Source organism: Cryptomeria japonica, chromosome 10, assembly GCF_030272615.1.
Source record: "Cryptomeria japonica chromosome 10, Sugi_1.0, whole genome shotgun sequence".
NCBI classification, from domain to species: domain Eukaryota; kingdom Viridiplantae; phylum Streptophyta; class Pinopsida; order Cupressales; family Cupressaceae; genus Cryptomeria; species Cryptomeria japonica.
Genome location: NC_081414.1, coordinates 431592197 through 431601007, shown reverse-complemented (window position 1 = coordinate 431601007; position 8811 = coordinate 431592197). Strand labels below are relative to the sequence as shown.

Genomic DNA, 8811 nt, shown 5'->3' with positions numbered 1-8811 from the left:
CGATTAACTCATTCCATACAAAGTTGTGTAACCCTTAAAATTTGAAACTTTACATCCCCATGTTCATGTGTTTCGATGAGGAAAATTATGTCCTTCCCCTCTACTATGGACCTTAAACCAGGATCTCTCCACTAAGAGTAACCTCTGCAATTCTAGCTTACCATTGAAAGGTGTGCTTTGGGGGCTCACTTTCCTATTTGTTATGTGCTTTTTCATTGTTGATTAGAGCTTTCCCTCTATATATCCATGCTTCATTACCAATATTTATTATTGCTACAACCTTCTCCCATTCCTTTTTTCTTTCTTCTAATTATAAACTGGTTAAATCTTCATCTATGTAAAATTGTGTGCCTTTGAGAAACATTTTGTTCCTTTGGATAATTTGGGGCATCAATGATGATTAGAAGAATGAAGACAAATTTTATATAAAAATGTGTGCAAGCAAATCAAATGGGAAATGGACGGTAAGCAAATCTCACCCCTAAACATATGTGAACAAAAGGTGCTTCCCAAGGATAGGTCTTAACGCCGAAAGAAAGCCAGTTCTCCAAGCTTGACAAAGCATCGCCAGATCTTCTAGCTTGTTTGGTTCACATAAGAGTAGTCGGGGCCAGATTATGGGGGAGATAGCATCTTGAGCGTGGGACGCCGAGCGGAGACATCGGTTGGGCGGGCAAAGTTGGAAATCTATAAGTAATGAGGGTAGCGTGCGTGGAACGCAGTGCAACGCCAACAAAGTGAACGCTTAATAATTATAAGGTGGGAAGGAAAGGTCTGTGTCTGCAAGCCCCCTGTCAGTGTAAAGTGTCAGCGTTTGGAAGGAGGAAGTAGTTTTTTTAGTACTGTGATGGATCCAAACTCCAAATCCCTCCACTCCACAGTTGACCAAGATGACAATGTTGACGAATGGGGTAACTATCAAACCCTACCCTTTTCTTTTCTTTCAATTTGTAATATACAGATCATGCCAACCGTCAAGATGCTTTGTAATGTGGGATCTTGTCTTCCCAATATGCTTCTCATCCTATCATATTTAAAAGGTTTGGAGAGTTGGGGAAAAAATCAGTTTCCAACATTTCTGCTTCTATTGCGCGTGCTTAATTAGAGATGACAATGAGTATTTGTATTTTGTTCAGGAAGTTCAAAACTATTCTCGGTCTTTCCCTTTTAATATTCAATTTATTATTTCTCTGTATAGTACATGCCATCTAGATTCAGTTCTATGCAACTTTTCTTCTTTATCAACGAGGTTGAATCTTATATATGCTCTCTTAGCTCCTCACCCAAGCTTTTGTATTTTTATCTATTCCTCTATGTACAAGATTGAAACTTGGTCATTGGGCTTGGGAATGGGGAATCGATATATGCTATAATTTGCTTGAAGGGTAAACGCAAGATCGTTGTATATTGTGATGTCCTTTGCATACCCTCACAATCTTCCAACCTTCTCCATGAAACTACAATAATAGAAAATTGTATTCCAACTTTCAGATGCTGATGGGTTTGAGATCCCTTGCCTAAAACTGGATAGCCCTGGATCAGTTGGTAGAGAAACAGGAGGAGCGAAGGAGACCAATTTTTCTTCTCAACAGGTGAGAATGCATGCCCTGCCCTTGTGTAAAATACTCATCAAGCAGCTTTCTTCTAATCTTTTATCCTATTTAACGAGTGGGCTCCTGTACATTTCTGGTTTACTGCGCTTCAAGTACAGCGGATGCATTTCTCTAACGTTTAGTCCGAAACAGAGATGTATGTGCATTGAAACAGCCTCTTGAGCCATTATAAACTTACTTCTGGGAGGACCTGTCTTGTGTTGTTGATATTGTAGCAACACTGTTCTTTCTCATAATATTTCACCCAGTTCTTATTTCAGGATCTTTTGTAACAGGTAAAAGCTTTAGAGGAAGAAATTTATCTGGGACCACATGGGGCCCCACCTTCAGTAGTGAAACAACAAGAACATAATTCAGCGGGAAAGAAACAACGATTTAAGCACAAGCTGAAGTTAGCAGACAAAAAGGGTACCATAGGAGGACGTGAGAATAAGGTAGAAAACTTGCGCGAGTTGATTGGTGGTAAAGGAGGTATGATGGCACCCAGAGGTTCTCCTAGAGAGTGGCTTGATCCGCATTGCCATGAATCACAGTTTGAGCACTCAACCTAGTTACTTTGTAATTCTCTTCTTCATGTCTCTCATCAAGTAGGCAGAGCACTCTGCCTACTTCCCTAATTCTTTTCTTGAATCAAGTATGCAGAGCTCGCTGCATGATGATATAATTTATATGTTTACCTATATTTTTTCTATTGAAGCAAATATAAGATATCCCTACCAATCTCCGGAGACTGTTCTCCTTTGTTTGACCTTATCAAGCATTTTGAAAAGTAAGGGGAGCACTTTTGCACTAATGGTTACCATGTTAACATAACAACCTTCCACTTATGTGGGTTTTCAGCACTTAGCACTTTGCACTTTTGCACTAATGGTTACCATGTTAACAACCTTACACTAATGTGGTTTTTCAGCACTTTCTGCAGTTCATTATAGTTTACTGTTGCTAATGAATTACTTGCAAATAGGGAGCATTATGTAAGCACAACAATGGTGATGATTTGTATCTAATGAAATTACTCATTGGCTGATCTTACAATGTTATATCTGGAAATCTATGCAAGATATTATTTAGGATTAAATATAATTAAGACGTTTCCTCAGCAAACAATGACCAAGACATCTATGTTTTTGATATAATAAGCAACCAAAACTAGGGGGCTGACCCAGATACAGTCACATTAACAGCAGATGAACAACTGTTAGCAGAAAAACAGCAAAATCAAAGCCTCCTAAAACTTTTCTCTATCAAAAACTTTAACCATACTATCCATATTAATAGAGTTTAAAAGAGTCATAGTAAATAGTAAAATATGCCACGCAGGGCTAAAGATAACCAAGTCCAAGATTAACCAGCAAGGAATATAACCATAACTAGAAACAATTAGGCCACCTAGGCCATCCAAAAACTCAAAAAACCACTAAGTAGATAACATCCCTACTTTTTGCCATGACTCATCTTGGGTAGGAGCCTCCTAGCCTATTCTTTGGTGAGAAATTTAAAGAGGTCTTTGTAGTCCTCTTCCTCCTTCCTTTTTCCTTTTTGGGTGTTTTCCTGCAAAAGACACACGGTGGTCACAAAGCTATGCATGACTTTCAGCGTGAACCTGGTGACCTCATGCAGCCTTTTTTGGGTGAAATTTGCTCTCCTAACAATTTCCTGCATTTTCTCGTTCAGGGCGTCTACTATCTTTTCCAAATCTAGCAGCTTGCCCTCTGCTTCCTCCTTGATACTGCTAGCTTCCTCCACAATCACCATTTTCTCAAACCTGAGGGTAGGGGACAGAGAATTGGCCCGAGACTTGGGTTCAACATCCGGGTTCACAGAGTTTTTAGGGCTCTTAGAGACATGAGTAGAGCTATCAGTATGAGGGGCCGAGGTGGAATGAGACGGGGCCGCATTACCAAAGGGGTTGGTATCCCTCGTATACAGGTGAAGGATAAGGCCTTGATGGAGAATAGTATAATCCTTGTTTTTCTTCTTAGCTTCAGCAACATCTCTCACATTAGCAGCCATAGAATGCAATAGATAAAACGGAATAGAAATAAGATCCCTATTCCTAAGATGATTAAGAAAAGGGAGGTGGTAGTAAGAGAAAACTCCATACCGCCCTTCGAGAGTAAAATATTTCATAATGATGTAGCACACCTCGTCCCATGGCGGCGGAAGCTCCTCACGATTGAATCCACCAGCCCGCTTCACAGGGTTCTCACCGTCGCAAAAGAATTGATTCAGACTAGTAGTGTCTGAGATACGACTCTTCTTTTCCATTTTCGGCATTTCATGGAAAGGTCCGTCACCTGAGCAATAACCTCCTTGTTCACTTCAAACGAAATGCCACCCATAGTGACCCTTCTATCCTCCTAGGAAGCCACAAACTATTTTGATAGTCTCTCATCATTGCCTTTCATACTCTCCATGAACTTATCAATTCCTCCTTCCATGCACACAAACCAAATCGTCAACCTGGCTTTGAAATCATCCGTTTTATCCGGTTCAAGTCTCAGTCTGTCACCCCCCATAATGGCTTCCTCCAGCTTAGCAGTAGTAATGAGAAGCAGGGCAAATAAAATACAGAGCTGCTCAAGAGCCAAAGTAGAGTCCAGAAACAAACCCAACAAAATTCGATATAAAACAGTGCAATAATCGTCGTGATTATTGCAAGTCGTGTTTAAACAGATCTCTCCCAAGCCCGAGATCTATTTTGCTTGTGTGAACCATCAATCCACCCAATGTTACTTAGCCAAGACAAGCTATTGCCTTCATCACCACCAATGTCATTCATCCGGATGATTAAAAAAATATTGCCTTTCCGGATATCAGTACTCCGCAAGTAGATAAAATCATTATTTAATCCCCTTAAATGATTTTGGGAATGATGACTAGGCTATATGCAGCTATGTGGCATATCCATCCCACAGTTGGCGGGTTCCAACTTCAAATTCAAAATTTGGTAATTTATGATCCTCATCAGATTACAACTGATTAAAAGGTAAAGTCGAGGGAGGGGAGTCATCATTAGAACTTAGTCTTTTCTTTCTCCAAGATCTCCTTGGTGATCACTGGCAGCGGATCAATACTCCTCCAATATCTTAAGCCCTCTTGCAGCATGCTGACAACAACGATGGAGTCGGCAGTCGCATTCCCTTCTTTGTAAATGTGGCAGATAGTGAAACTTTCAAGGTTAGCTAGAAGCATTCTGGCATCCCTCAATCGCTTCCACTTTCCAACCCGCCGCAGTTCTACCACTGACAGCCTCCACAATTATTTTTGAATCACCTTCAATTTCAAGTTGTCTGATACCTATAGCAGTGGCGAACTTCATTCCCCATAAGAGGGCCATTCCCTCGGCTTGGTTGACAGTATGATTCCTTAGGCTTCTTGCAAAGGCAGCGATAAGACCACCCTGATGATCTCTTATAACACCACCTCTCGCTTGCCAATTATTATGGGCTGCCCCATCAAAGCTTAATTTGTGCCATGAGGGACTTGGGGCTTCCCATTTGGTCCTTTTTCTGTTGATCTTTTTAGTGTTGTTGAACAACTTAAACTCCGAGGGGAGTTTCCAATGTTTAGCAATTCTCCAATCAGCCGGGTTAGGGGGGTTGGAGGGGGTTTTCCATCTAGTCACCGAGATATTGTCCATAATCATCTTGAAGCAACTATTAAAAACATTGTTTGGGGAGATTTCAGCATCCCTGAAGATTCCGTTGTTTCTTTCTTTCCAAACACTCGAGCATATATGAGGAGGGATATGCTTCTACAACTGTATAACTAGGGGGTGGTGGGAAGGTGATGACCAATCGTTCACAAACTGGTGTATGTCACCATGGAAAACCCATTGGAGACCACATTTTTCAAGGGTAATGGTCCACAAGTGTCTAGCAAAAGGGCAGTGGATAAAAAGATGGTTGATAGATTTCTCCTCCGATTTACAGAGGATACATCTGTTAGGTAATTGGAAGCCCCTTCTTCTCAAGTTATCCTGAGTCAATACTTTTCCATGCATAAGGGTCCACCAGAAAAAATTAATCTTTGGAATAAGTTGCAGGTTCCAGATCTTTTTCCAGCATTCCATATCTCCATTGAATCTCAAGAGCTGCCTGTAAGAAGACCTGACTGAGAAATCCCCAGACTGAGTCCCTTTCCAGATGAATTTATCCTCATGGGAAGATAGAGGTATCCGCGACGTGAGCATGAGGTCTTGGAGTTCAAGGGCATTAGGCAATAGGTCAGGCCAATCAATAAAGATCAGAGAGATGTTTTTCCACTTTCCTCTTCTCGGCATAATGTAGTCAGCAATATAACCACCAAAATGGCTTTTTAGGATGTTCATTAATTGGCAGAAGCGGGTTTCAACCAGAGGTTTATCTTCCAGCCACGTATCCTCCCAAAATTTAATCTTTTTCCATTTCCAATCTGCCACTTCAGTCCTTCTCTGATAATAGGTCTAAGCTTGAGAATGTTGTTCCATAATTTAGATCCAGGAGGTAGGCCCACAAAATTCAAGTTGAAACAAAACTCTTCCCTTTCCAGGTACTTAGCCCTAATAATGTTACACTAATCTGCCTCCCCTTTAGCAAGGTTCCAGCCCACTTTGGTAATTAAGGCCTTGTTCAAGACGTTTATCTTTTTGATACCTAGACCACCCATGGTCTTAGGCAAGCATACAATATCCCAATTAAACAGTGAGAGGCGTTTCTTTTCTTCCATACCCGTCCAGAGGAAAGATCTTTGAATCTTCTCAAGCTTCTCCCCCATAGAGCCCGAAATTTTGAATAGGGAAAGCAAATAAACAGGGATACCTTGGAGGGAAGCAGCAAGGAGTTGGAGCTTCCCCGCAATACTAAGGAATTTACCCTTCCAACCCGCAAGTTTCTTCTGTATGCTTTCAAGGATAGTATTCCAGAACGTTGGAGTAATCTCTTTGACAGTGAGAGGGAGACCTAGGTAAGTCCTAGGTAAATTGGCAGAATGACACCCAAGACTATTAAGAATTTTAGTCTATAAGTCAATAGGGGTGTTGAAAATGAAAAGATTACTTTTATTATAGTTGATACATTGACCTGAAGTAGAGGCATAGTCAGAAAGCAGGTTCTTCCAATGTTTAGCTTCTATCACAAAGGATTTACCAAATAGGAAGGTGCCATCCACAAATTGCTTGATCACAGAAGGGGGAATAGTAGAAGCAGCTTTGATACCCTATAATCTCCCATTGACCATCATATTTATGAAATTTCTGCCCAAAACATTCAGCAATCATAATAAAAAGATATGGGGACAAGGTGTCCCCTTGTCTGATACCTTTTTCAGCTTTGAAGTAACCCCTAGGAACCCCATTGATCAAGACAACAAACTGAACCGTAGACACACACTCCCCTATCATATTAACAATTTTTGGATTAAAGCTCAGTTTTGAGAGAGTTTTAAACAGGAAACAATAGTTGACTTTATCATAAGCTTTTGAGATGTCCAGTTTAAAAGCCATACTTGGGGATCTGCTCTTGTCCATGGAATGGATAATTTCGTGAGCGGCAATGGCCGCATCCAAGATTTGACGACCTGGGACAAAGCCTTTTTGAGAGGGGCTGATAAACTTAGAAAGCAGCGGTTTGATTCTGTTCACTAAGACCTTAGAGATGATCTTATAAATAGTATTGCAAAGGCTTATAGGCCGAAAATCCATCATGCATTTAGGGTCCTGAGACTTGGGAACGAGAAAAATGTAGGTGCTATTCAACTTTTTCAACAATTTACCAGTCCTAAAGAAATCCTTCACAACTCTGGTGACATCAAAGCTGACAATGTCCTAGAATTCTTGGAAAAAGTCTGGGGGGAAGCCATCGGGACTCAGGGTCTTGTAAGCACCCATCGCAAAGACTGCCAAACGGACCTCCTCCAAGGAAATGGGTGAAAGAAGCTGGTAGTTATCCTCCCCACCAATGGCAGTAGGTAATTTACTTAGAAGCCTGTCCTGAAGAGCCTCACGTCCTCCTCCAAACTCAGTGTACATATGGATGAAGTAGTCAGTAGCAGTTTGACCAATTTGGGCTTCATCCGTGGTCTCCTGTCCATTGTCATCCTTTAGACATTTGATCATGTTTCTCTTTTTGTGAATACTAGCTGAGCAGTGGAAGAAGGTAGAGTTCCTGTCTCCCTCCTTTAGCCATTGGATTCTGGATCTTTGCTTCCAATAGATTTCCTGTCTCCCTCCTTTAGCCATTGGATTCTGGATATTTGCTTCCAATAGATTTCCTCCTAAGATAGAATTTCCTTCCAATTCTTTTTGCAGTCTTCTTCTTCATTAAGGAGGGAGTGAGGAGGATCACTAGAGGCCATAATGCTTTGAATCTGCTCCATCCTGGAGCATAGATCCTTCTTCTTCTTGAATATGTCACCAAAAGTTGGTTTATTCCATCGTTTCACTTCTCGTCAGACGAGGTTCAGTTTCTCAGCTATCATAGCTGTCCCTTGGATAGGGGAGGCCCACCACCCCTTGACCAGATCTCTAAAATCCGGGTGGGAGGCCCACATAATCTCATATCGGAAAGGAGGTGGATCCAAGGGGGGTCTATCAACCCAATGGAGGAGGAGAGGACTATGATCAGAAGCAGTCCTTGGGGGGGTCCTTAGGTAGGAGTTGTGACCAATATCCCATTTAGCAGAGACTAAGAATCTGTCTAGTTTGACTTGGATTAGGTGGTTCCCTTTCCTATTATTAGACCAGGTGAAGGGGACACCCTGGAGATCTAAATCAAAAAGACTAGTAGCATTTATAAGGTTGGACAAATTCCCCATACTATCAGAATAATCCATAAGACCACCACATTTTTCAGAAGGGTAGAGAGGGTTGTTGAAGTCACCAGCCAACATGTAGTGAGAATTCTGGTCCTCAAGGATGCAATCAGCAGTTTCCTCCCAAACCAGGCGCCTTCCCAACTTAGAATTGGGGGCATATATATTGAACAGATGCCAGTAGAGATCGCCAGATTGGAAAGTCACCGCTAGATAGTTCTGTGAGCTTACCTGTACATTACCTTGGAGCTTGCAGGGGTTCCAAAGGGTAGCAATTCCACCAGACACCCCCAATGCCTCCACATATAGAAACGCAACGCCCGACCAAAGTTTGCCAGCAGTCATTGCAAAGGTTTGGTAGGACATTTTGACTTCTTGCAGTAAACAAATATCAACCTTCATATCT

The 8811-nt window shown here is 41.5% G+C and overlaps 1 protein-coding gene across 1 annotated transcript; it reads left to right on the top strand.

Moving 5' to 3' along the window:
* The first annotated feature begins 320 nt into the window (after positions 1-320).
* Positions 321-2366, top strand: LOC131075638 (uncharacterized). The gene is made up of 3 exons (XM_058012477.2): positions 321-911; positions 1492-1592; positions 1889-2366. The coding sequence occupies exons 1-3, from the start codon at positions 848-850 to the stop codon at positions 2162-2164; spliced, it is 441 nt and encodes a 146-aa protein (XP_057868460.1). The 5' UTR covers positions 321-847; the 3' UTR covers positions 2165-2366.
* Positions 2367-8811: the final 6445 nt, after the last annotated feature.

What these genes read in the sequence shown, in the direction of transcription:
- LOC131075638 (XM_058012477.2), top strand. Translation starts at nt 848, where the DNA reads ATGGATCCAAACTCCAAATCCCTCCACTCCACAGTTGACCAAGATGAC. An exon ending in TGACAATGTTGACGAATGGG is followed by an intron (nt 912 to 1,491) that starts GTAACTATCAAA and finishes TCCAACTTTCAG; the next exon opens with ATGCTGATGGGTTTGAGATC. An exon ending in CCAATTTTTCTTCTCAACAG is followed by an intron (nt 1,593 to 1,888) that starts GTGAGAATGCAT and finishes CTTTTGTAACAG; the next exon opens with GTAAAAGCTTTAGAGGAAGA.